General features: G+C 32.1%; 1 protein-coding gene across 1 annotated transcript in view; it reads right to left on the minus strand.

Annotated features, from left to right (window-relative positions):
- Window positions 1-24,543, minus strand: part of HEATR5A (HEAT repeat containing 5A) — a 91,082-nt gene that overhangs the window by 14,171 nt on the left and 52,368 nt on the right. The window contains exons 18-30 of the mRNA XM_011376414.2: window positions 24,308-24,317; window positions 23,825-24,042; window positions 21,348-21,537; window positions 20,294-20,463; window positions 15,499-15,637; window positions 12,959-13,138; window positions 10,853-11,092; window positions 9,000-9,181; window positions 7,716-7,784; window positions 6,135-6,314; window positions 4,244-4,460; window positions 2,037-2,285; window positions 483-610 (exon numbers count right to left, since the gene is read on the minus strand). Of these exons, the coding sequence (XP_011374716.1) occupies window positions 483-610; window positions 2,037-2,285; window positions 4,244-4,460; window positions 6,135-6,314; window positions 7,716-7,784; window positions 9,000-9,181; window positions 10,853-11,092; window positions 12,959-13,138; window positions 15,499-15,637; window positions 20,294-20,463; window positions 21,348-21,537; window positions 23,825-24,042; window positions 24,308-24,317 (2,172 nt within the window). The remainder of the gene's footprint in view (window positions 1-482; window positions 611-2,036; window positions 2,286-4,243; window positions 4,461-6,134; window positions 6,315-7,715; window positions 7,785-8,999; window positions 9,182-10,852; window positions 11,093-12,958; window positions 13,139-15,498; window positions 15,638-20,293; window positions 20,464-21,347; window positions 21,538-23,824; window positions 24,043-24,307; window positions 24,318-24,543) is intronic.

A 24,543-nucleotide genomic window follows, 5' to 3' on the forward strand; every position in this document is an offset into this window, starting at 1 on the left:
CTCTTAAAAGAACCTGGATGGACAAGTCAGTGCATAGGAATAATTTGTAACAGACAGTAACTAAATGAACCAAGTAGATTCTCTCTTGGAGAAATGGAATATAAGGTACAAAGTATACAAAGACCAGCGTGTACTAAAGCAGAAAGAGACAAAGAAGGAAGACCACACGTAACTAGTAACTACTGTACTGAACACTTCGAAAAAGAACCTTCAAAACTGAAAGGGCTGCTATGCAGAGTGGTTAGCTGATCACAGCAGAAATAAGTGCAGCAGAGGCAGAGACAGAAGGTGGCAGTCAGAGGCATGATTTCTCCTGGGTCAGCATAGTTGCTGACAGCATTCCAGTTCTGAGGCCTAGCTGTGCAGCTGTTTAGTTTTCTTTTTACTTCTCTGTGTTCACTCTGTTCGCTGTAGTAAACTAAACGTGTTTCTGCTCCTGTTCCTTGAAATCTATAGAAGCCTAACAAAAAACAAGAAATCACCTGATCATTGCCAATTTTAGATCTGGGCCAAGGAACATCTAAAAGGGCCTGTAATGCATGTAAACAAGCAGTAATGCTTTCCATGGTTGTATCTGAGCGCAAGGAACACAGAAATTCCACACTGATTCCTATAGAAAACAGACAAAAAGGAGGCTTTTTTGAGATTCTTAGTTTATGAAGTTAAATAATAAATTTTCCATTTTGATAAGATGTATAAATAAGCTTAGCAAAAAAATAATGCAAATAAGCTACAATGAATTTAGGACTCTAAACAATTAAGTGATAAGGCAAGTCTTTTAATAGTTTGTTTTTGTCTACATGTACACAAAGAATAATCTCAATTAGGCTTGTGCACTATTGTGTAGTTGCTACAAAATAGTTAAAAGACACAAAAATTATAATAAAATTTATACCAGAGAACTTAACATATAGAGCCTCATAACCTTTTTTTCACTAAATTTATTGAATGATTACTATGTATCAGGCACTGCACTTTACACATACCATTTCGTTTCTTTCTCAGAATACCTCAGGAAGCAGGTATTATTACCACTCTTTTTGAAAGGAAAATGAATGCACAGAGTTTACGTGATTTAATTTGTACAAAGTTAGTTTTAATGGGGTACAGCAAGAATCTGAACGGAGGTAGTCGAACTGCACAGCTTATGCTTGTAATAGCTCTGCCATCCTACATTCTATAAAAGTCTGTTTTTAAAAAGCTCTATCTCAAGGCAAATGGGAATAAAAATTTAATACACCCAAGAATATATAGGAAATCTGGTCATGTCTGGCCTGGGAAGGAATAATAATAGAAGCTCTATGAACCATAACTCTTACTTAATCACTTATCCTTAAAACTCTCACGTTTCATTTAATCAGTAACTTCTTTATAGGTAATGAATGAACTAGGTAAAATATTAAAAATATTTATTCCATTTATTCTAGGAATTCACTGTACCTTAGAAAGATATCTCACTTTAAAAATGAAGTTTCAAGAAAGCCAAAAAAATGGGTTAAAGTTCATAAATGTAAAAATCTCATTTATCTTTGGCCTTAAATATTTGTTTATAATTCAGTACCTTTGAGTATATATTTTTTGAACCTTGCAATTCTTGAGAATGAGGAAAGGGGAAGGAATGATCCCCTAGTATACTGGCATTTTTTAATGTATACACTACTGAAAAATTCATAACAACTGTAGGTATCATATGGACACTTTGAAAATTCTGTGGAAAGAACTAGGCTTCTCTTGCAATTTCCATAATTCATTTAAATTGATGCTGAAGCTTTCCAATAATATTTTAAGCAATTATTCTACTTCAAAAAAAAAAAACAAAACCAAAAACATGCTGAAGCCAGCTTGTAATAGGATTCTAGATTTAACACATAAAATTTACAATTTTATAAAATGGATGCAAGTTCACTCAGTTATATCAAGGCTATCACTAACATCTGATGAAGAATGAGGTAACAGTCACCAAGAGCTGACTGACAGTGAAGCGCAGTTTAAGAAAAGCTCTGTAGGATTGGAAGGCTGTAAGCTCTTTTACTGACCTAAAATAAGATGGAATCTATCAGTGTAGATATCCTCAGGAGACTTTACTGTAGCCCCAGATGATGAACCTTGACACATGGAAGTTGGTGTTACAGGCCTTGAGAGATTAGATGCTCCTTCATCTGGGTCAGCAACAACAAAGCCTGTGCTTGTAAGCCACAATGCTGTAGCATGGAGGATAAGCGCCCATGAGTTGTAATAGTGCAATTTTGCATTTTCACTAGTCTCTGCTGTGTAGAAAGCACCACCTACAAAAAAGGGGAAGCAAAGTTTCAGGAGGAATAAGAGATGAGATTAGCTCACATTGTATTTTTTCTTTTCTCTGTTCCTAGATACAGACTATTTCCAATATACCAAAACTTCCATTAAGATCCTTTTTCTAGTCAGTCCCCAACACCCCAAGGCAACATCTCTACTTTCTGACTTCTATCAACACAGATTAGTTTTGCTTCACATAAATAAAAAAATATACAGTGTACACTTGTGACTAAAATTTTGCTTAACAATGTTTTTGAAGATTCATCCATGCTGCTATGTTATCAATGTTTTTACTTCTCTTGGGAGTAAAACTGTAGGGTCATAAGGTTGATGTACCTTTACGATTTTATTAAAAATTTGCAGGCTAATTCTTAAATATTTATCTTTAATCATATTTTACTATACTTCATCTTAAGCCAAAAGGCCTAGAAGTGATTTTTTAAATCATATTTTACAACAAACATGTGCGTATGTATATTTAAACAAATACTGATACCTACTTATCTACCTCCAATAACATTTTGCTTTCCTCAAACCTTTTGTTTTAAACCTAACACTTTGTTATACTACTAATTCTTGCCTCTCCTTCTGTAACCATTTTCCTCAGGTCAGTGTGAATCACTCCCAAGTATGGTCTTATACTCTATGTATGTTTGTATTCATAAATAACATATGCTAGGAGGGTGGGGGTGGGGAGTAGAACAAAAATGAATAAAGAGAATCAAATATATGGTGATGGAAAATGACTTTGGGTGGTGAACACACAATGCAATATACAGATTATGTATTATAGAATTGTACACTTAAAACCTGTATAATTTTATTAACCAGTCACCCCAGTAAATTTAACACAATTAAAAAATATATATGCTATTATTTTGTTTTTAAATTTACTTAAAAGGCAGTATATTGTATGTGTCCTTTTTGAACTTGTTTTTTCACCTAACATGTTTTTGAGATTTACTTATATTGGTTTATATCTGTCATTCTCTTTTGCTGATAAATTAATAAAAATAAATTTATTTCCATTTTTATGCTCTTGAAAAGTACAATAAATACTACATACCTTTTTGTGTATAATTTCTACTAAAATTCTAATAGAATTTGACAGACTGACCCTAAAATTCTTATCATAGAGTAAAAAAAAAATAGCCATTTTGGAATAACATGAAGATTAAGAGTGGCTATCGAACATGCAGTCCACAAAATGAGGTATTAATGACCATAAATTAGATTCCTATCTCCATTTTATACACGCAAAATAAATTCTAGTTGTATTAAAGTCCAAAGTGTAAAATGCAAAGCTGTAAAACTTATAGGTCTTTATGATTTTAAGTAAAAAAATGTATGAGGCATTACATAAACCATGAATGACTAATTACATTAATTTCAAAAAGGTAAAAAAAAAGAACAAGCTACTGACTAGAAGATATCTGCAAGACATGGAATCACAATACTAAAAATATATAAAAGATTAACAAATTAGTAAGCAAATGACAAATGCCAAGTAGAAAATGGGTAAAGATTATGACTTCGTGATTTGTGGAAGAAAAAAATTAAAAAGCCTATAAACCTAGGAAGAAAGATCTTCAAGCAAGGAAAGAAAACAATGAAATACTACTTCACACCCATCAGACTGGCAAAAATTAGGCATAACATATAATGGTGGGGAGATGTGGTGAAACAGAAACATGTTGCTGATGGGCATAGAAATTGTTATAACCACTTTGAAGAGCGATTTAGCAGTAGTTTGGGAGGTAAGATATACATGCCTCATGACCTAGCGAATCAATTTCAGTGTGTCTACTCCAAAGCAACTCTCACATGCTTATTCTATGAATGAAAATTATTCTGGGGAAAATATTTCAGATAAACATTACCTGCTAAAGGAGAAGTGTTGAGAAGTTACTGTCACCCGAGGAATTATATAAATGTTTTACCCCCTTACCTTCAACAGGAAGTTGGGAGGCAAATTCTGAAGGCAAAGTTAAGAGAGCAAAATCCTGAAGTGCCGCAAGCCAGAGCCTACTTAGTGTGCCTAGGTCCATGTGGACTAGGTCAAGCAGTCCATCTGAGGAGTATGACCCACTTCTAACACTTTCTTCTGAACAGGTCCTCAAAGGTTGTTTGTGGTTTTTATGTCTTTCTAAAGCAATTATGTAGACCTGTTAAAAGTTAATTTGTAAATAAGAAGAACTCGTACCCCTTGAAAAGGTGCTGTCATATTTTTATTTTGCTAAGGAGACAGACTTACCTTTGAGCATACTGGACTTGAAATACATTGTGATACCAAAAGGTACACATGTGTACCCACATACACAAAACTGGAGTAGAAAGATCCAAAAGGGTTCTCGTTGGTGATATATATTAGGGATAACAAATACTTGGCTAATGTGCCGCCTCTCTGTACTTTTACAACCATGAGCTGTAACTAATGATCTTCGCACTCTTTCTCACTAAGTCTTGTTATGGCCTTACTATCCATCTCAACATATGGTTTCAGGTGGCTGTCTCTGAACTGCAGTAAACTGAAATACTGAAAATATTTTCTTTTAAAGTTTCCACTAAATCACTACAAAAAGTTTACATACAAACAACATGTACCCTTCACAGGACTATAGGATATTAAAGTATTCAACACAGTACTACCCCTTTATCTACAGCTCTAAAATCCAATAAGCTCTGAAAAAATGTAAGTGTGTGAGAAACTAATCTGGTGGCAAAACTGAATTTATATGAGGCTATTTATCCAACACAGTAAGAATATCCACACATTTTACTAGATATATTAATGTGTTTGATTACATATTCCACGGTATTGCCCCAGACTTCTTGCATAAATATATGGAATATGAACTGCATTACTTTTTGAAAATCCCCCAAATTCTGAATTCCAAATGTTATCTGGAGCGGAGGATTTCAGATAGCAGATTATGAACTCCTTTATGCAGAACCTATTGGTCAGTCATTATCTTTACAGAAGAGAGAATACAAGGTAATGGGCAGAGACTTATTTGTAAAACAGGTTATAGAGATTATGGAATTTGTTCTTTTACAAGTATATGTTTAAAAGCATAAAGAGTTCACTGTATAAGACAGATCCAGTTTAGTTAATCTAGGTGAAACTATTTCCTAATCAAGATTTGTCAACCCTAAATAGTGGGGAAAAAAGCTAAACAGATTCTACAATCTTCAGGTTTTAATTTCCTCCATTCTCACATATTAATTCTCTTAGTTGCCTTCTGAGACTATACTCCTTCATTAAAATGATATATGAACTCAGATTGGCCATGCTCAAAGCTGGATGATGGGTGTAAGTGGGTTCATTATACTATTGTTATCTACTTTCATATCTGCTTGAACATTTCCATAGTAATTAAAAAAAAGATATAGCTTCCTTTCCAATTAGAAAACTAATGAAAAATTAGGCATTTTCCTACAAGATTTCTTTAATCTTAGAAAAGGAAATGACTTAATATTCAAAAATCACTCTATAAGAGCATTAAAAAATTAAAGTTGTGTTATAGAGTTGATAAAACACACAAGCACACCCACATTTCTATTAATTCAGATTTCAATAAAAACTGATTTCCACTGGCTATTATAAAGTCTCTCTGGCTCATGACTACCCTTGCTTAAAGCAGCAGAGACAGACAAGAGAGAACACGTTAGAATGCCTGGTCGAAATATCAATTAACATATAAATAAATCATATGTTCAAAATCTTTTCTTAACCTTAAAGATGGATTTATCTGTTTTAAAAAGTTGATTTCAGTTTATGGCCTAAGATATTTATTAACAACTTCTAAAATTTCAGTTATAAATTGAGAAATACTAACCTCTGCCCAGGCTTTTAGTACAGCTAAGATCTCCATGGTAGAAGCACTTTCATTATATAAGTGACTTAGAGCTTCTTTTCCAGCCTGTATTTTTGTTAACGATGAAACAAGCAACTGATGAACTCTTCGGAGATCATTAAGGTCACTTACAACTCCACTTGCTATCCAGGCACTGCAAACCTGATTTTTAAGAAAATAAGAAGTCACATTTAAAAATGATAAATATCTCCCTTGTGAGTTCAGCGGAGATAAACTACAATTTAGGAATCTAGTCATTGAAATTACCTTGCTATCAAGAAACCCAATGGGATGCTGCTGACAATGACATTCAAAAGCCAGCATTTCAAAAGGAAATGATGTGTAAGGTTGAAGAAAGGAAACCAGTACTAATAATAAGTATAATAAAAGAGTTTCAGATGTTATTTATGTGGAGAAATGAAGCCAGAAGGTATCACTTTCATAAATGTTTGGATTAACATTTGAATTAAATCTCTAATCTTGATTATTTAATCTTATTATTTTAAAATCTGAGTTAATTAATATAACTTTGTTAAGAAATAAAGCACCTAACACTTAAAACCCCAAAGAAGATTTTGATTCTTTAAGACAAGATATTAAAAATTTCTAAGACAAATCATTAATTTTTCTCCAATGCAAAAAGCTTACTCAATTTTCACGGGCTGTCTATGGTTTTCCTGGGTATCACAGAATTTCTCTTTTTCTAGAGAAAATTTAACATTTCCTAAATACAAAGGAATAAAAGAAAGTTGAAAGACGACTAAAGTGAGTTTTCCCATTATGTTTATAATTAATTCAATTCAAAGTAGTTCTGCTTTTAATTATTTCAGGTCAGTCAGGGCTGGTTATTGTTTGACAATCACTCAGAGAAAAGTACCTGTTTAAAATTGTATATTATATTGTCCTTAGATATATGAAAAAATGCTCAATTTCGCTTGAAATACAAATCTAAACTATCCTAAGATACTCTTTTTACTCCATCAGGTAGACAAAAGTCTAAAAGTTTGATAACCCACAATAATGCTGAGACTGTGGGCCAAGAGGTATCTGCACACATTACTGGAAGGAGATTAAACTGGCAAACCTCCATAATATACTCTTCAACACAGCAATTCAATTTTGGAGAATTTCTCTTACAAATATGCTTACACCCAGTGAGATGACCCACGCAGAAGTTCATTCACTCCAGCACTACTTGTAACAGCAAAAGATGAAAAAAACCCATTTATCTGTCACTGGTTAAATAAATTATGATTTATTCCTATGCTGGATGATTATGCAGTTATACAAAAGGAAAAGGAATTTCTCTTAACTTAAAAAGTAAAGGAAAAGGAGCAGCTGAGATTAATGGTTAGACAACTATAATGTAGTGCTGTGGTATCAAATACTAACTGGAGAATTGCTTTTGAAGAGAGGGTTTTACTTCTTCTTTTTTAAAAAAAAATCCCAGGAATTTATTTAATGTTTGCTTGATACATTTTACATAGACAGGCTGGGACTGTTTGCTTTGGGTGGTTCCCGAGAGGGTTTTCCTTCTTAAGCTTCATCTTTCTAGACATTTACCTGACATGCTTTGGCAGTGACATCAGGTGGTGTCTCTGAAGTGAAAGCTGGTCTAAGTGCTGCTCCTACCTGGCAAGAAATGATATAACATATCAAGATCAATAAGTAAGATAGTACAAACTCGTTTTCTTTTTAATGTTATTTTAAAATTATTTATAATAGGTATTGTGGACACCTGTTGTTTTTGCCTGCCCATTATACTGTCCCGTTTTTAGTTGAAAGCACCCGATTTTCCTTTGGAGGACCTCTCTCTCCCCAAATCTTAGCCCATGTTGTTCCTATGGAGCTTACAGTACTGCCTGGCTCCAGAGAGACCCATGTTGGGAGTACTGGGAAAGAAGTGTTGTTTCTTTATAAGATTTTAGGTGTTAAGATAGCCATCTTGATAACATTTGAAGACAAGAAACTTGAGAATAAAGCCAGTGTAGAACCAAGCAGAGCCAACTAAGATTGCTGACAATTTTCCTTTTCTGCTGAGTAGTAATTTATTTCTACCATTTGCAATTTTAAGAGGGCTAAAAATATAACAGCGCTCCACTTAAGTTGAATTATAATATTTTATTCTAATAGGATAGTTCTATGTAACTCCACTCCTTTTGCTTTCTCCTTAAGCATATACTGGCATTACCTGCTGGGAAGATGAAGACTGCTGACGAATTGCTGAACTGCTCTGGTCTCCCTAACTACTAGCCATCAGAAGCTACCTTTGAATCATAATGAGAGGTATCCTGGGATGAATGCTGCTGGAGGATTACATGCGACGTGATGTATTATGTGATGATTTTGTTATCTTCCTTGTTCTTCCTAAATTGCTCAATGCATCAGTTGAACATCACTTAAAAAGACTACAGAACCAGTAATAGAAACTTGAATTCTTTTCTAAGTTCAGAACAAAAATGAAGGTGGTTACATTATTCTAGGAATGAAAATAAAACATGCATGTAGCCTAAACTGAATGTTTAATAATGAATTAGTGTTATCCTAAGCTTATTCAGATATTTTGTAAAGAATTCTATTACACCAAAGTCCTTATTTCCCCAGGTTACCAAGATTTTAATTATGAAACTTAACATTTAACGTTATAAGACCTATTTTATGTACTATTTTGCTTTTACTTGAAGATTTCTTCAAACATATGCATTTTCTATGTATTGATTATAATGATGATATATTAGCAGAGCTACATACTCATTCATGTATTAAGAGGTGACATACCTTTAGCTTCATAGTATTTTTATCTGATAGGGTGTATAATAACAAAATTCTCTAACAGCAAGTGCTTACATTGGCTTGATACTGTTCCAGAATCACATGACCTGGAAACTCTGGTTCTGGAATAGCTGCAAATCGCCGAATAACAACTAACAGTGTTTCAAGGCCAGAAAGACGGAGCTGGTCACTGTGATCTGTGGCAGCCATAAAAGCCATACGAATTAAGTCGGCAAGATGTAGCACCAAAAAGTCATCTGCAAGATTAAAAAAGCTTATCAAAAAAAGGAATATGCTGGAACTAAGCTTTATATGGTTTTAAACTTAATTTCGTAAGAGATTTTCTTTTAAGTACCTCTGATGTGATTTACTGTTTTGTTTTACTATGTTAAATACAGACTTCAAAGCTGAATTTACTGCACCACTGCAAATACACACAACATATTATTTCAAAGCAACTTATACAGTTATTCAAAAACCAAAGGCAGAATTAGTATCTTTTAAAAGAGTGCTAATAGTAACTTCAATAAAAATTTTGTTCAGACTTTCTAATAAAAATACATTGGAAAGGACTTAGGAGATTTTGGGTTTTGATGAATTAGGCAGAATAATTTAATTATTCTCTTTATGTCAAGTTGAAGCTAAAAGACAATGTTCCTTTAAAAAAAGTTTTATGTAGTGCTTTGTATGGACTAGATTATCTTATTTGTGCATGTCCTGCCATACATACAAATGACTGCAAGATAAAAACTATTTCTTGCTACAAAATTATAAATGAGAATTCCTTTTATTCATACAACACATTCTTTGGTATAATTCTACCAGGAAATGACATAGGACAATTATTTAACAATGTTTCAAGAATAAAATGTTTAAGGGTACAGCTAATCTTTACTAAAATATATTTGAGACTAATTCAAGGAAGAAGAGCTATAGGTTACACTGAAGAAACCAATTCACCTCAGTAAGTGTCAATTACAATTTTAACTGGAAGCATAGCAATCAGTATGCATCTATGATACACTAATGTTAATACTTATCAGTGTCTAACACAGTGCTTGCTCATCCCAGATAAGAGACTCAATAAATGTTGCTTGAAAAAAATCATTTAAACATAGATAGCTAATTCAAACTCTCTGACTGGCGACAGCAACAGTTTGCTTTATAATTCTTCTGTCTGGTAAAGAATATTTTCAGGGCATTTAGATATGTGTGTTGCATCTTGAACACACGTGAAGTAAATTTAAAAAATTAGACATCAAATCTTAACACATATTTAGCAAAAGATATCAAATGGAACAATAAAAAAGATTAAAATGCAATGTACTGTACATTTGAAACTAATTTAAATAAATTTATTTTAAAAAATTAATATAGTGCATGCTAGACAAGACAGAATAGACTCATTTCTCTTTATTCTGCCCCACTAAGTACAAATGTAAATCCTGTAAATAATGCAAGAGGCAAGCTTCTGCACACTAAAAGAAACTGTCAACAAGAAAAAAAAATGTTAAAATGGTCTTATAACCATGATAACACTGAGACAGGCTCAACTGTTTGCTGAGTAATACCCATGAAGCAAAAATAATCTATAAGCGAAACTGCTATGTTATAAATTAGAAAAATTTGGGAAGTAGCTAATGCACACACTACTTTGCAAGAACATGATTATTTCCTATAAATATAATTCACTGCATGTGCCATCAAACAAAAACGAATGCTAATTTAAAAAGTTTAATCATTAAAAATATATTTAAACTTTAAAAATATACTAAACTTATAGCTATACAAATGCTGTGTCAAGTTTCATAACTGATTTAAAAGAATAAAACTACATTTTAGTTTAACTTTTAAAATTAATATTAAAAACATAAGCAGATCACATTTCTATATACATCACTTGGTCTTTTCATTATTATGCCACTTACTTCTTGAATCCCTTTTTTTCATTTCTTGTGCTAAACCAATGTCAAAATGGGCACTGTGTGCATTCTCACACTGGTTAATTATTCTACAGATACATTCAGCAGCAAAGACTCTAGTAGTCCATCGGGGGTTGGTAAAAGGATGGGATTTGTCATCATTTCTGGTGGTCAAAACTGAGGCATCATCCCCTTTATCTCCTTCTTCTTCTTGCATTGTATCCACACAAGTTACAGCTGTAAAATCTTTTATCAAGGGAGAATACATGTAATTATAATCAACTCAAGATATATTTCTAAAGGAACACAAATGACTTCGAATTTAGACCAGAATTACTGTTGATCAACATAAATCTTTTAAAAATGTAAAATAATCATGCCTATTAAATACAGGTAACAGCTGTATTTAACATGTGCTGCTGCAGCAAGCACAACAGTTGTTAAAGAAATGTTATAAGAACTGCTCGAAATTGTTAAATTATATTCAAAATGAAACACTGAACATGATACTGGATAGTAGGATAGTTATCAATCCACTATATGTAGATGGATGTATTAAAGAAGATCAAAGTTCTCCAATAGAGAGTGTAGTGGATTATACTGAGGATGCCGCCCTAACACAAGGGCTTGAAAGTATTAAAGAAGGGTTCTGAACTCACTTGAAGTGTCTGAAAATATTTTTTCTTAGGATAGATCCACTGCTGTCACTGTGGTCTCACATTGTCCTGACGACCAGGAGCCACCGAAGGGTGAATTATTTCCTCTTTATATTAACTGATAACTTATTAACTCAACTTAAAATAGCATTAATGTTATAAAACAAACCAACTTGCTTTTCTTAAATTATCTTGAACATCAAAATTTTTTTGAGTATGTTATGGTAGGTAGCGAAGATGTCATAAACAGTTATGGTAAACTCCTGTCTTATGACTAAGAAGTCAACAGAAATTGAAATGTATGTTTTCCTAATGAGAACTGATAGGACCAAACTACAAAGGATAACGAATAAATGGTGAAATAAAATGGAGCTAGTAAACTCAGAGAGCATGAATGTAAAATTAAAGAAAGATAAGTGAGATATCAGAAAAGTGTATCAACCTGTCTATGTATATACACATTTTCTTCTAAAGGAGAAGTCTTAAGTGGTGGGGATAGAAGAGAGCATTAAAGAAGGAAAATGTGGAGCATAATGGTTAAAGAGCAGGTATAAATCACTGGAAGAGAAAAGGATCATCAAGAATCAAGTAGACTGTGGATAATGTAAAAAACAAAAAACAAAAAACAACCCCCCCCCCCCCCGCCAAGACTTTCATGGGACTTTTCTCCCTTTCACATAATTCAGTTAAGTTATAAGATTTGAATAACAGAGTTGAGAGGTACTGAAATACTGTAGGAAGTTAGGTTTTAAAGCCATGCAAGCTAAGGTTTGAATCTGTCTGTGTCTTTGGGCAATTACTTAACCTTCCAAGTCCTGTTTCCTCTTGTGTAAAATGGAATAACACTGCCTACTCATAGGATAGTTAAAGGGTAAAAATCAGATAAAATAGGTACAGTACTTAGAACAAAATTGGTTTCTATCATCTTTCTTCCTCTCATTTATTTTCTTTCTAACTCCAAGGATATAAATTTTAAAGACTCTAATACACTTTCTCACTAACAATTATCTTATACCAACAAAGACATTAGGGAAATAACACAAATTTCAAATATTATTTGAGATTAACATCATTAAGTGTGGAGAAACTGGCTTGCTCAAAATATAACTTTCGATGAGTTTTCTATTATGTTGACTTGAGGCAGTCCCTCAAATATTTATTCCATGTATGAAAACAAATGATACAGCTACTATAAATTAGTTCATCCTTTAATAGGTAACAACTCTACTTTTTATTTTGTTTTACACAGGAAAATCATATAAGACAACCAAAAGAGAAAAAAAAAACAGGCTTAAGTGTTAGACTTAAATACCAGCACTAGAATCATTTGAAGAAAACAACAAGCAATTATAACCCAATAGTCACAAAAGATTGATGAACTATCACTGGCAAACAATTTCATATAACATTTTTACTTTCGATTTTATTATTTCAACTGGTAATCACCAGTACTTACCAGCTGATGCAGCAAGGACATCTTTACAAAGTTTTAACCAAAAAGAAAGTTTATCCACTGCCATAGATGTGAGCATGTGATTTAAAGTCTCTCTGATATCACGGCACAATCTTTGATCTGTCTCTTTGTCTAGTAAGGTCAGTAATGCCCCTTCAAGGCCCACTTCTCTGATGTTAGCATCTGACAAGAAGAAAATCGATGATCTAAGTAATACAGAAAACAAAACTGCCATATGAGAAGCACACACATTATTCAGCAGTTATTAAAATATTATGTGGCAGTATATTTTAAAGAATTAGTCCAAATACTGTGCCTTAACCTACTAAGGTCTACTTTTGTTCACAGTTAATTTGGTAGTATTCATGAAACTATACAGTTATTTATTATGCAATGTCATTGAAAAATGTCTTTACTGAGACGTAGTAATGTTTTCCTTAAGTTAGATAAACATTTTAAGCCAATTAGTATTCAAAATTTAAAATTTTTTATAATGTTTTTGGTATCGTTATTTTATTTTCTCTCTAAATTTAATTTCAAATAAATAATCATAATTAAACTTTCCTTATTCTAATAAGGAAAAGGCTTTGAATTTATTAACATGAGGGTAAAACTCAGAAAACAATCATTGTATGGAGAACAGTTTTTAATTACTACAATAAGCTATTAAGGAACTAAAGAACAGTACTGAATTAATATAAATTACTACACAATATTCTCATTGCAAACTAATAAAGCATCTCAAGGTGAAATAGAAGCCTTGATCTAGCATCTATTTCCCGTAATTCTGGAAACGCTTTCTATTTCCCATAATTCTGGAAATGCTTAAAGAACATATACATTTTTTCTTGAAGATCTAACTCGTCTAGCATTTATGAAAGCATTTATTTTCTAAAGATTATGCTACTATAAGATATTTTAATAGAGGAATTATCTATTAAAGATCAAAAGGAGGTAGCAGGAATGTTAATGATTAGGGGCCTAAAGAGACAGAACAACCAATGTGAGTCATGACTGGATCCTACATTTGCGTAGGGATGAGGGGAACAGGAGTCACGAAGGACATTTTTTTTTTTGGTAACAGGGAAATTTGTGTGAGGATTGCACATTCTATGATGTTACTAAATCACTGTTAATTTTATTACATGTGGAAATGATGTGTGGTTATGTAGGAGAATGTCCTTCTTAGAAAATGCAAACTGAAGTATTTAGGGGTGAATTGTTATGATGCTTGCAGCCTGCTTTGAGATGGTTTGGCAAAAGGCTGTGTGTGTGTTATGTATGGAGAGAGAGAGGGAAGGAGAGAGGGATGGAAAATAAGAGGGAGGGAGAGAAGGGAATGAGATAAAATCAGTGTCATAAAGATATTAGGTAGGTGAATCTATGTGTTCAATGAACATTTTTCAACTTTTCCATGTGTTTGCAAAGTGACAAAATTTAAAAGGAATTATATATGAGTTCTTTACTATAATTTTACTCATAAAGCTATTTCAATAATTCTAGGAGCATGTACCAGAATATTTACACAATCAAAGCCTATAGCAACATATATAGATAATTTCAGTGGTGAATATAAATCAAAGGTCATCTTGGGGAGACTATCTCATATGGTTAGAAGATTAAAATTTCTCTGGTTAAGGTAAATAATCACAGAATAGTTTTCAAATGAGTTCTGCAACCTGTTTGATGATGACTAGCATAACAATTCAGCAATTTTGAATAAATCAAGTGAGAGCAAAAGTTTTAATATAACAACAAAATTGTAACTGAAAAAGCACAGTATGACAGTAAAACACATTACAGGTCTGATAGCTTTAAATACTGAAAAGCTTTAAGTCTGAGACCTAAAAGTGTGACAGTACTTTGGAAACTATATACATAAAAGTGTAAGATATTATCTTTACTATTTTTGTAGGCTATTTAAATTTATATGCATGTTTGGATTACTCATATAATTATAAAATGAAAGGATATATACTTAAATCTTACTGGCAAAGAAATCCTTATTCAGCTCTGAAACACAGAAGAAGGGACATAAAAACCCTTTAACTCGAAGCAGATTCATCTATGGTGAATTTTACTAAATGAGATTCTGGAGAAAGGAAGGCACATATGATAAATTACTTAAGGGCTAAATCCAATTTCAATTGACTACTGTGGAAAAAAACTTGCCCTAAACCTAATGGTTCTCAAATTTCAGTACATATTAACAGAGGGATTGTAAAAACATAGGTTAACAGACTGCTGGGCTATATTCACAGATTTTTGGTTTAGCAGATTTGGCGTGGGATCCAACAGTTTGCATTTATGACAAATTCCCAGGTAAGATGGCTGATGCTGGTTTGGGGGTCTAAGTTTGAGAACCACCATTCTAAACTAGTAACAAACATCATTGGTTGGAAGGATAATTTTTAGCAATTATCTTTTATAGAAGGTTTAAGACATATTAAATTTTAAATTGTTTTAAAAACTCATGTTTATATGGAAGATTTAAGATTAAAACAATCATTTGAGCTGAAGATAATGTTGATAAAAAGAATTACCTGAAGTCAACTCTTCTCTACTATCCTTAGCAAGCATAACAGCATGTTCTGAAACTTCAGCTGCTTCTCTCTGCACAAGCTGACGTAAACAAGCCAGTACTGCTCTTCTCAATAACAGATAAGGACTACAAAGATTCACCTGAAAAATACCATTTGGGGATTGAAAAAGCTGAAATTCTTGGTGGCACTCAGTAAATCTAATAGATATTCAGTGGACCCCTCTTAATTCTATCCAGCCCGTTATTGGGCTAGATGGAACTTATTAAATACACAGAAATGAAAATTATTCTAGTATATATTTTTTTACTATATAACTTAGAAATAGCTTAAGGAGTAATACATGTACTTAATTATACAATGTTCATAAACAAATCCAAGCAAAAGCCTCTTAATAGTTAAAAGACACAAAATTTATGAGTAAAAATAATTGAGAGATAAAATACAAGTGAGAAAGAATTTATTTGCAGTTTATAGATTTGTGCTCATGCAATGTTATAATGTTTTACGATTCTGTAAGTAGAAATTTATATAAATCTATATAAGTAATATAACATGCTGGTTAAAATGAAGGCTCTGGAATCAAACTGTATTAGTTTGAGTCCCAGATCCACCACTTACTAACTGTGTGACCTTGGGCAAATTATTTAATCTCTTTGTGCCTTAGTTTCCTCATTTGTAAAATGTAGATAACACTACTCCATCTCACAAGACTGTTGTGAAGTTAACACAAAGAAACATGCAAAAGTGCTTAGAGCTCAATACCTAGCCAACAGTAAATGCTCAACAAATGATAGATATTTTTAATCCAAGTCTCTATCAATAGTATTTTATTCAGATGCCATATAGGGTAAATAAATGCATTTTCAAATAAAGGCAGAAAGTTTTACTTAGAAAACATATTCACCAAAAATGCTCTCTATAGACAAACATTATAGATAGCAAAATGTACATATATGTAGGTCTATATATAGATATGTATATATCTTAGAGATATAAAATACTTCTGCTCAGAATGACAGACTCAATATATATTGTTTACTTAGAAGTGTTTAAACGGTGTAAATCTCAATAGGATGTATAAATGATATGATTGGTGACATACCTTAAATGAGCAATTAAAACAAGTCAAAGATTTCTGGATACAAATTCTTACTCAGTGATTTCATAAGTAGAATAAAGTCTAGAGTTTTTAAAATTTATTTTGTTTAATTATGAAGGTAAAGACCAATTTGATGTGGTTTATAACAATGAATGTGCCTTATGATAGTGATTTTCCAAGCACAATTTGAGAAATGTAACGGCATAATTCTTATAATGATCTTTAGAGCTGATGTGTGGGAAAAAGAGGATTGAAGTAGGTGAGTTTGTTGAAAAGGACAGTCTAAACTCTCAGAAAGAGTAGGTGGTGGAAGCTGGCTTTTTGATAAATACATGCAAAGAGAGCTAAATCCTAAATTTTATCAGAAGCCAAGGGACAGAAAAAGTGTGTAAATATATCATCAGTGAAACATACAAATAGGAACTGCTTTATAAATATGTTCTATTATACCCTCAAGCCATATCATGAACTCAAAAGTGGAAAGAGAGGAATGCTGTTCACGTAGTCTCAAGGTAACATCATTCTAGTCAGGTTTAAGAACTCTGTTGTTAGAAACCAGTACACAGGATAACAAAGAAGTTAACATGTAAAAACATTAAGTTTATTCATGCCCAAGATTATGAATATATTTAACAATGACAAAAAAAGCAGTCTACAGGATGATCTTAATGAAAAGTTAAAGAATCTGCTAGTTATTTAAATTGAAGATTTACAAGCATATAATACAAGGCAGGTGCAGCATTATTTAGGCTGGTCAATGTTTTAGAAAAAGCATGCTTAAAAGTGCTCGTCATTTGGCAGAAAAAAGACTGAAGGCTGTCATACAAAGCAAAATGGGATGTTTAATATCGCCATGTCATTCTCCAGCATTTAAAATGGGAAAGAGAAATAGAGTGCATTTAGGCAAACAAACCAAGCAGGCAAAATACAGAAATTAAATAATAACAATTCCTTTCTGAAATGAATATATTAAATCAAAATAATGCAAAATTAAGTGCAAAGAATGCACCAGCTGGAGAAGGTTAGAGAAGATTTATTTACACAGGTATCAAATAAACATCATGTAACATGCTTCACATACTAGACTGCATTAATGGTTAAACTGAGATGCAGAGGAAAATAAGAATAGCTACAACCAAAAAAATGACACAAAGAAACAGCACTGCAAACCTCAAAAAAAGTTAGGAATTGAGGGTCAGGGACCTACCAACACAGAATTATCCAATAAGATCTCCTGCACAAAAACAAATGACAGACTGGTCACAAAAAAAACAAAAGATAAAATACTAGGATGACTTTAACAGTTGGCTAAGCATTGAAATATAAATGGAGAAAACTATCAGTAAATTGGCTTAGCTTCAGCTTTAAAAATATGCCATAAATATTTCATTTTCCAACTTAAAATATGAGTTGAGCTAAGATCTTGAAAATAGTCAACTCAAGATGTAAAGATATAAAATACAGAATAATTTAAAAATGTACATGTGTGTAATTAGGTTTTTCTTTGGAATCTTTCTTAAACTTCAGTAACAAAACCAGATCAAGCAGTCATGAGAGGAGTGATCTGGACTGCATTCACATGGACAGGTGTCCAGCAAGGATAGTTTATCTCATCACAAGTTAATTATAGACTTTTTTTTTTTTACTCTTGGAAGCCAAGTTTTAAAACCGAGAGTACTCAGACTTGCTAGTGTAGTTAAGGCCAAGTACAGAATAGAAGTTAAATAGCATGCAGTTAGAAGAAAGCCCTTTCCAGTAAGGTTCTTTCCTAATGATGAAATGTATTCTGAATATTCAGGGAGCTTCGATTAATATGAAAACTCTTCATTCTAAATAATTAAATTATTTGTAGAAAAGAAAATCTGATCATGATGTTGTTAAATAGCAAAACAAAGCAATTTTCTTACTAAAGGGACTACTTTAAAATATAAATTCAATCTAATAAATTTAGAAAAGCGTTAATAACCAAAATATTAAGACATAAAATTAACACACTGTAGCAAGAGCAATTTTTGAATATGATTTCTGTATAAGAAAAAATCATTTTATAGCTTAAATGTTATGAGTAATGTGAATAAAATTTAACTGTTACTTCCAATTTTCTTAATTGCTTTGAATGTACCCAAAAGAAAAATCTGATAATAGTCTCTGTTCTTCTTTACATGATGTAACCTTTGTTATCTAGGAAAAGAAAATAGTTACAAATTTGATTAGATCTAAACCACTATGAGTTATTAGTCTTGTTCTTTTTTCTTAATAAACTTTACTTGTTAAATGAAATCATGTAAAGTTAAAAAAGAAATTTTACAAGGCTATTAGTGGAAATTTCCTACTACAATTCAACAAGAAAATATGGCAGTATTGTTATATTTAAATGGAGAGTGAAAGCTAGACTAACTTGCAAAGGAATGGCTATTTTTCAATAACTGGTTTTGGAATGGTTCTTCGAATATAAAGAGTAATATTCCCAGGAAAGGTCATTTAGTAAAGGTAAAATCCTTTTGCAGTAAATGTTATTTTCTCTAATACATGTTTACTTTAGATAGGAAACAAAGTTTCTAACAGAATTCAGTCACATCCTCTTTTTAAGAATCTTATATATATAATTATGACTATCAAAATCTATACAAAGATAATATATGTTTAAATTATTTATTAACAAAATAAAAACAACTACTACTTACTGAGTGGTTATAAATGGCTGGGACCTGTGCCTTACAGGTGGCATCTTGTGTAATCTTTTTGTGTTACAGACAAGGTAGCTAAGGCTGAATGAGGTTCTGAGACTTCCCTAACGCCATCTAACTAGGAGGTGGCAGAGCTGAGGTAAAAGCCATGCACAACTACAAAGTCAGTATGAAAAAATGAAATGAGGACTGGACAAGGAGTTCAAAAATCTGGATTTTAGACTTAGAGCTTCCATTACTTCTTCCAACTATTTGATTTTTTTTCTTTCTCAGTTTATCATTTTTTTGAGAAGACTGGTTAATGATGTTTGAGGTTCTTTCAAGGTCTAAAATACTGCATATTTTGCCTCAAGCTTGAAAATGAAAGATCTGTTAAAGTAGCAATTCTGTCATGTTATTAATGGAAGTACTATGAGTATTGCAGGGGGCAGAACAAGTTAAAAAGCAAAGGTGTCAAGTTTTCATTTCAAATATAACAATTTTTGAGGCAAGCCCAGATAGCAACTGGTGATGTTCAAGGTAAATCTTAAAACCACTGACAACTGGGAACCAACTCCTATACTTATTAGACACATTAGGAGAACCAAAATATTGATGCATATGGTGCTAGAATATTAAGGAAAAATGTTATGTGCCCAATGGGATAGAAAGAACTTTATATGTAATAATTTAGAATAGAGAAAAAAGAGGGGAAAAAAGAGAGGAAAAAAGGTGCTCCCACATAAATTTTTCCATGTCCTATAGCATTTATATAACCTGGGACATTAAGCACCCAATATGTTTATTAATAGATAAATATTCAACATATTAAATTCAACATTAATGGGAGAAAAATGAATCAATGTATGAGAGGTTCAAGATGTGATTATATGGAAATTGCCTTCCATTCCCCCAAAAGGACTAGAACTGGGAGAAAATAAGTATTGTACACAGTCTAGAGAATAATTAAAATAAGTCTATAAGTTTCCAATAAAAGAAACTAAGGATTCATGTATAATTTTATACTCACACAGAGACAGCTAACCAGGCTAGACAAGTTGACATGTCGTGGAGCAAACATATGAAGCTGCTGAAGGCAAGATATAGCCTGAGCCTGAACAAGGCAGTCTGGGTTATCTTGCATCACTGCACAACCCAACAGACAGGAAGTCCTTAAGGTAGAAATTGAAGTGCTGTTACCTAAAATGAAAGCAGAAAGCTTTTAACGACTGGCCTATAAAATCATTACTCCTTAAAAATATATTACTGGGTTTAAAATTTTTTTTCCAATTTAAAATTTAAGGATCATCAAGTATATTTTTTCTACAAAAGCAGGGATAATCCAGCTGAGAGATTTTTAGATGATTATTGGTTATTCTTAGTATGAAAGGTTTATGGCAACACAAATTGTTAGGCCAAGAAAAACCTAAAACTCTCTGTAGGTTACACCAAATTTTCATAAAAAGTGGAATTAGAAATTGCTGATAAATTTACCCCTGCTTATTTTAGTTGAGACTTGCTTTCATATACTAATATCATATAATTTGCATTCCAACAGATCAGAATGTCTTGTTTTTGGATATGTCATTTTTTTCTTAAAAAAGATTGAGTGCTTTAAACTATTTCACTTCATGCCTGTCATTTTAATTTTAAGGGTTGTATTTTTAGGACATATCTAACTTTTCTAAATAAGGTGTGTCTTGTCTTTTCAGGTAAGTGAAATCAGATTGAATGGCATTTATTTAACAAATTATATAGAGCATCTACTATGACCAATCAGAAAGGCTTTTCAACTTTTCCCTCACTTGATAGAGGAGAAAACCAAAGTCCAGAGATATAATACTTTTCTCAAGATCACCTAATTAAGTATTGGTGGAGCTTAAATTTTCTAGTTTCTATGCTTTTTTTCTATTATGTCATCATCTAGGATTCAATTGTACTCTTAACATTCTACCCACATATGTGAATAGTACATTCTACTAAATTGCACTTCAATCATAAGTATTTGAGTAAGTAATAGGAACTGAATTAGTTTTTATGTATACATTTTTAATGTAAAACATCACGAAAACAGCTATGTATACCTTGTAGCTCTGGACCCAATGTAGTAATAAGGGCATTCAAACAGCGACCAAGACTTTGGTGAACTTCAGCATGAGTAGGAGGCACATTTAACAACAACATTATAATTAGAGAAAGGGTAGGTTCCACATGCATGTAATAGAGTGGGCCAGCAGAATCGATTATTAATGATAGAGCATGTAATGCCCAGGTCTGTGAGGACAGGAAAAAAAAAAAATTTAACATGTGACAGTAGCATTAAGAAACTTAAAACACAATGAATTATTCTTTCAACGAAGCAACTGATAAAAGTAATGGCAAAGTAAAGTACTTTTGTGCTATTACTAACTTGTAAAGAGAAATAACTTTCGAAGTTTCAGAAAACTTTCCTCTTTAAATATCAAGTAAAAGACAACTGAGAGATAATCATTTAATTTAGAATGATACATTTAGGTATATCTCATTACTAAAAATTCCAAGGTAATGTCTGGTTCTTTAGCTAACAACTTGAACTAAATCTTGTTTGTTGAAAAGTGTTTACTGTTTAATCTATATAGAAAATAAAAATTCAAATTTTTAAAAGATTCAACAAAATCTTTAACTACACCTAATAAATACAGATAAATCTCTCAAACACAATGTTGAAAGCCAGATATAGAAGAGTACAAACCATATGATTCCACTGATATAAAGTATAAAAGCAGGCAAAACTAACATATGCTGCTGCAAATTAGTACAGTGGTTATCCTTGGTGGGACAGGTAGTAACTAGAAGAGAACATGAGGACAGTGTTTGGGGGTACTGATAATGTTCTGTTTATTGATCTAGGTGCTGGTTACACAGTGTATTCAGTTTGTAGAGTTTATTTAGAGTTAAATACTTACGACAGGTATACTTTTATAAATATATTTATAACATGTATTATATATAAATATATATTAATATAAAAAAAAACCCAAATGCCTTTGAGCCAGTTATGTTCATTTGTTTATGTATTCTTTATGGCTGTCTTGTTACAATGGCAGAATTGAGCAGTGACAGAGACTGTATGACTGTAAAGCCTACATAACTTACTATCTGACCCTTTATAGAATAAGTTTGCCAACTCTAGTTTAAATAAAATAAGACTGACCATATACTGATAACCTCTGAAGTTGGATGATGGGTATAATAGGTTCTTATAGCATACTCTCTATTTTTATGTATATTTGAACTTTTCACAATAAGTAAATAAAAAGTTCTCCTTTTAGGGAGACCTTTAAATGTTATAAAAATGAACTGTGAAGTGAGAGACAGCAGCAATCAAGAAGAGTCAGATTTGATGACACTGGAAGCCATGGAAAGAAACATTTAAATTAATCAACAAAAGTATTCAATACAAAAGTATGTACATTCAGAACAGACTTCTTGAAGAAGAGAAATATAATAAATCGAAGAAAAAGTACTGTACTGAAAGAAGAATGAAAGTATGGAATAGTTTTTAAGTCAACTCGACTGCTAGATGATATGGAGGAGACTTTTAGTAATATGGTAATTCAAAGAATGGAAGCTAATTGTGGATTAGGGATGCTGAAGTTTGACAAGAAGGCAGTTAAACTGGATCTTATAATATTATTAAAAATTTTGGATGATCAGATAGGAATAAAAGGGAGAGAATAGGAAAAATATAAGTGCAGTTATGAGAATGACATGATATGGGAGGAAAGTAGATAGATCATTGATAAAATACCAGTACTTTGGGGTAATAACAGAAGGTTCCTGGGTCAGCTGATGGGACTTGAATGAGAAACTGATTTAAGAAACAATAAGCCATTTCCTTAGCTTTTCAGTAGGGAAACAGAAAGATGAAAGTCAGGAAAACAAATCTGGTTTATATCTAGGGAGAGCTGAAAAGAAAAGAACCTAAAAAGAAAGTGACCAGGTAGGAGGCTACTATAGTAATTAAGGATACACATGGAAACAGAGATAAGGGGACTAAAAGGGCAGGGAGAGCAACAATCATTTAAGATTTGATTAAAATATCAGGAGAATGATGATTTGACAGAAATGGGTAAGATAAGTACAACAACATGGTAAAGTGGTTAGGAACACAGATTTATAAGCTTTTCAGCTATGAGCAAGTTACTTAGCTTCTGTAAGCCTCAGTTTTCTTTCTGTATTTTGGGAATATACACTCTAGGTTAACGTGAAGATTAAACATGTTAACATGTTTAGAGGAATGTAATACAATGCCTGGTATGTATTAAGCTCTCTAAAATTTAGATGTTATTAAGATGGAAAGGAGATTCATTCTCAGAAAAAGACACTGAACTTGACTTTAAACCATGTGTGAAGTAAAGATAGTGAGATTTCAATTTTAAAAATCCATCATGGTTAAAATGGCTTTGATATTTATTATGAGGAGGGGATTGTTTATAAATTACTAATGGTCAACAAAAACATAATTTGCATTATCTACAAATCATGAATTTCAAGGAGGGCATCAAGATGGGGTACTTACCTGCACATCAGGAGAAGTGCTATCCTGAGACAAAGTATAAAGGATTCCAACACAAGAATTCAAATGTTGAGAACTTATTCCTCCTAAATACCTATGTAGGGATCCCAAAGCCAGTGAGTGTCCTGTTCTGGTAACCACCTCCCTTGCTGATTTCAGTCTGTAATTATGGAAATAAAAATAAATGATAATCATGGAAATAAAACTACACAATTCTGTCACTTACGCAAATTTTTTTGTATGATTAGTTCCAAAATTCAGAAATATATTTACTGTTAACTGATAAAAAACATTCTGAAATAACATGAAAGCTACCTCGAGAAGAAAAACATTTAAAAATGTCTTCATGTTATTAATGATATTTAAGTAAAAACAATTTCAATATCTTTCAGAGATACATGCAAATTTATATGGCAGGCATTATTACTTTATCATTAAATTATATTTTTAAAAAACTCACATTGCTGAGATACTTTAATTCTATACAGAGTTTCAACTAAAGAATTTGATTTTAAAATTAAATATAAGAAAAATTAATATTTATTAGAGGAATTTTCTTATGTGTTATTTGCTAATTTAAGCACTTTACATCTGGTCCTTTAATACTCCCAATGAGCTTGAGATTCATACTATTATCAGTTCCTTTTTACAGATGAGGAAACCAAAAATGATAGCCAACGTAACTCTTACAAAATAACCAATTATTACAAGGGAAGAGTTGG

Source organism: Pteropus vampyrus, unplaced genomic scaffold (genome assembly GCF_000151845.1).
Source record: "Pteropus vampyrus isolate Shadow unplaced genomic scaffold, Pvam_2.0 Scaffold297, whole genome shotgun sequence".
NCBI lineage: Eukaryota > Metazoa > Chordata > Mammalia > Chiroptera > Pteropodidae > Pteropus > Pteropus vampyrus.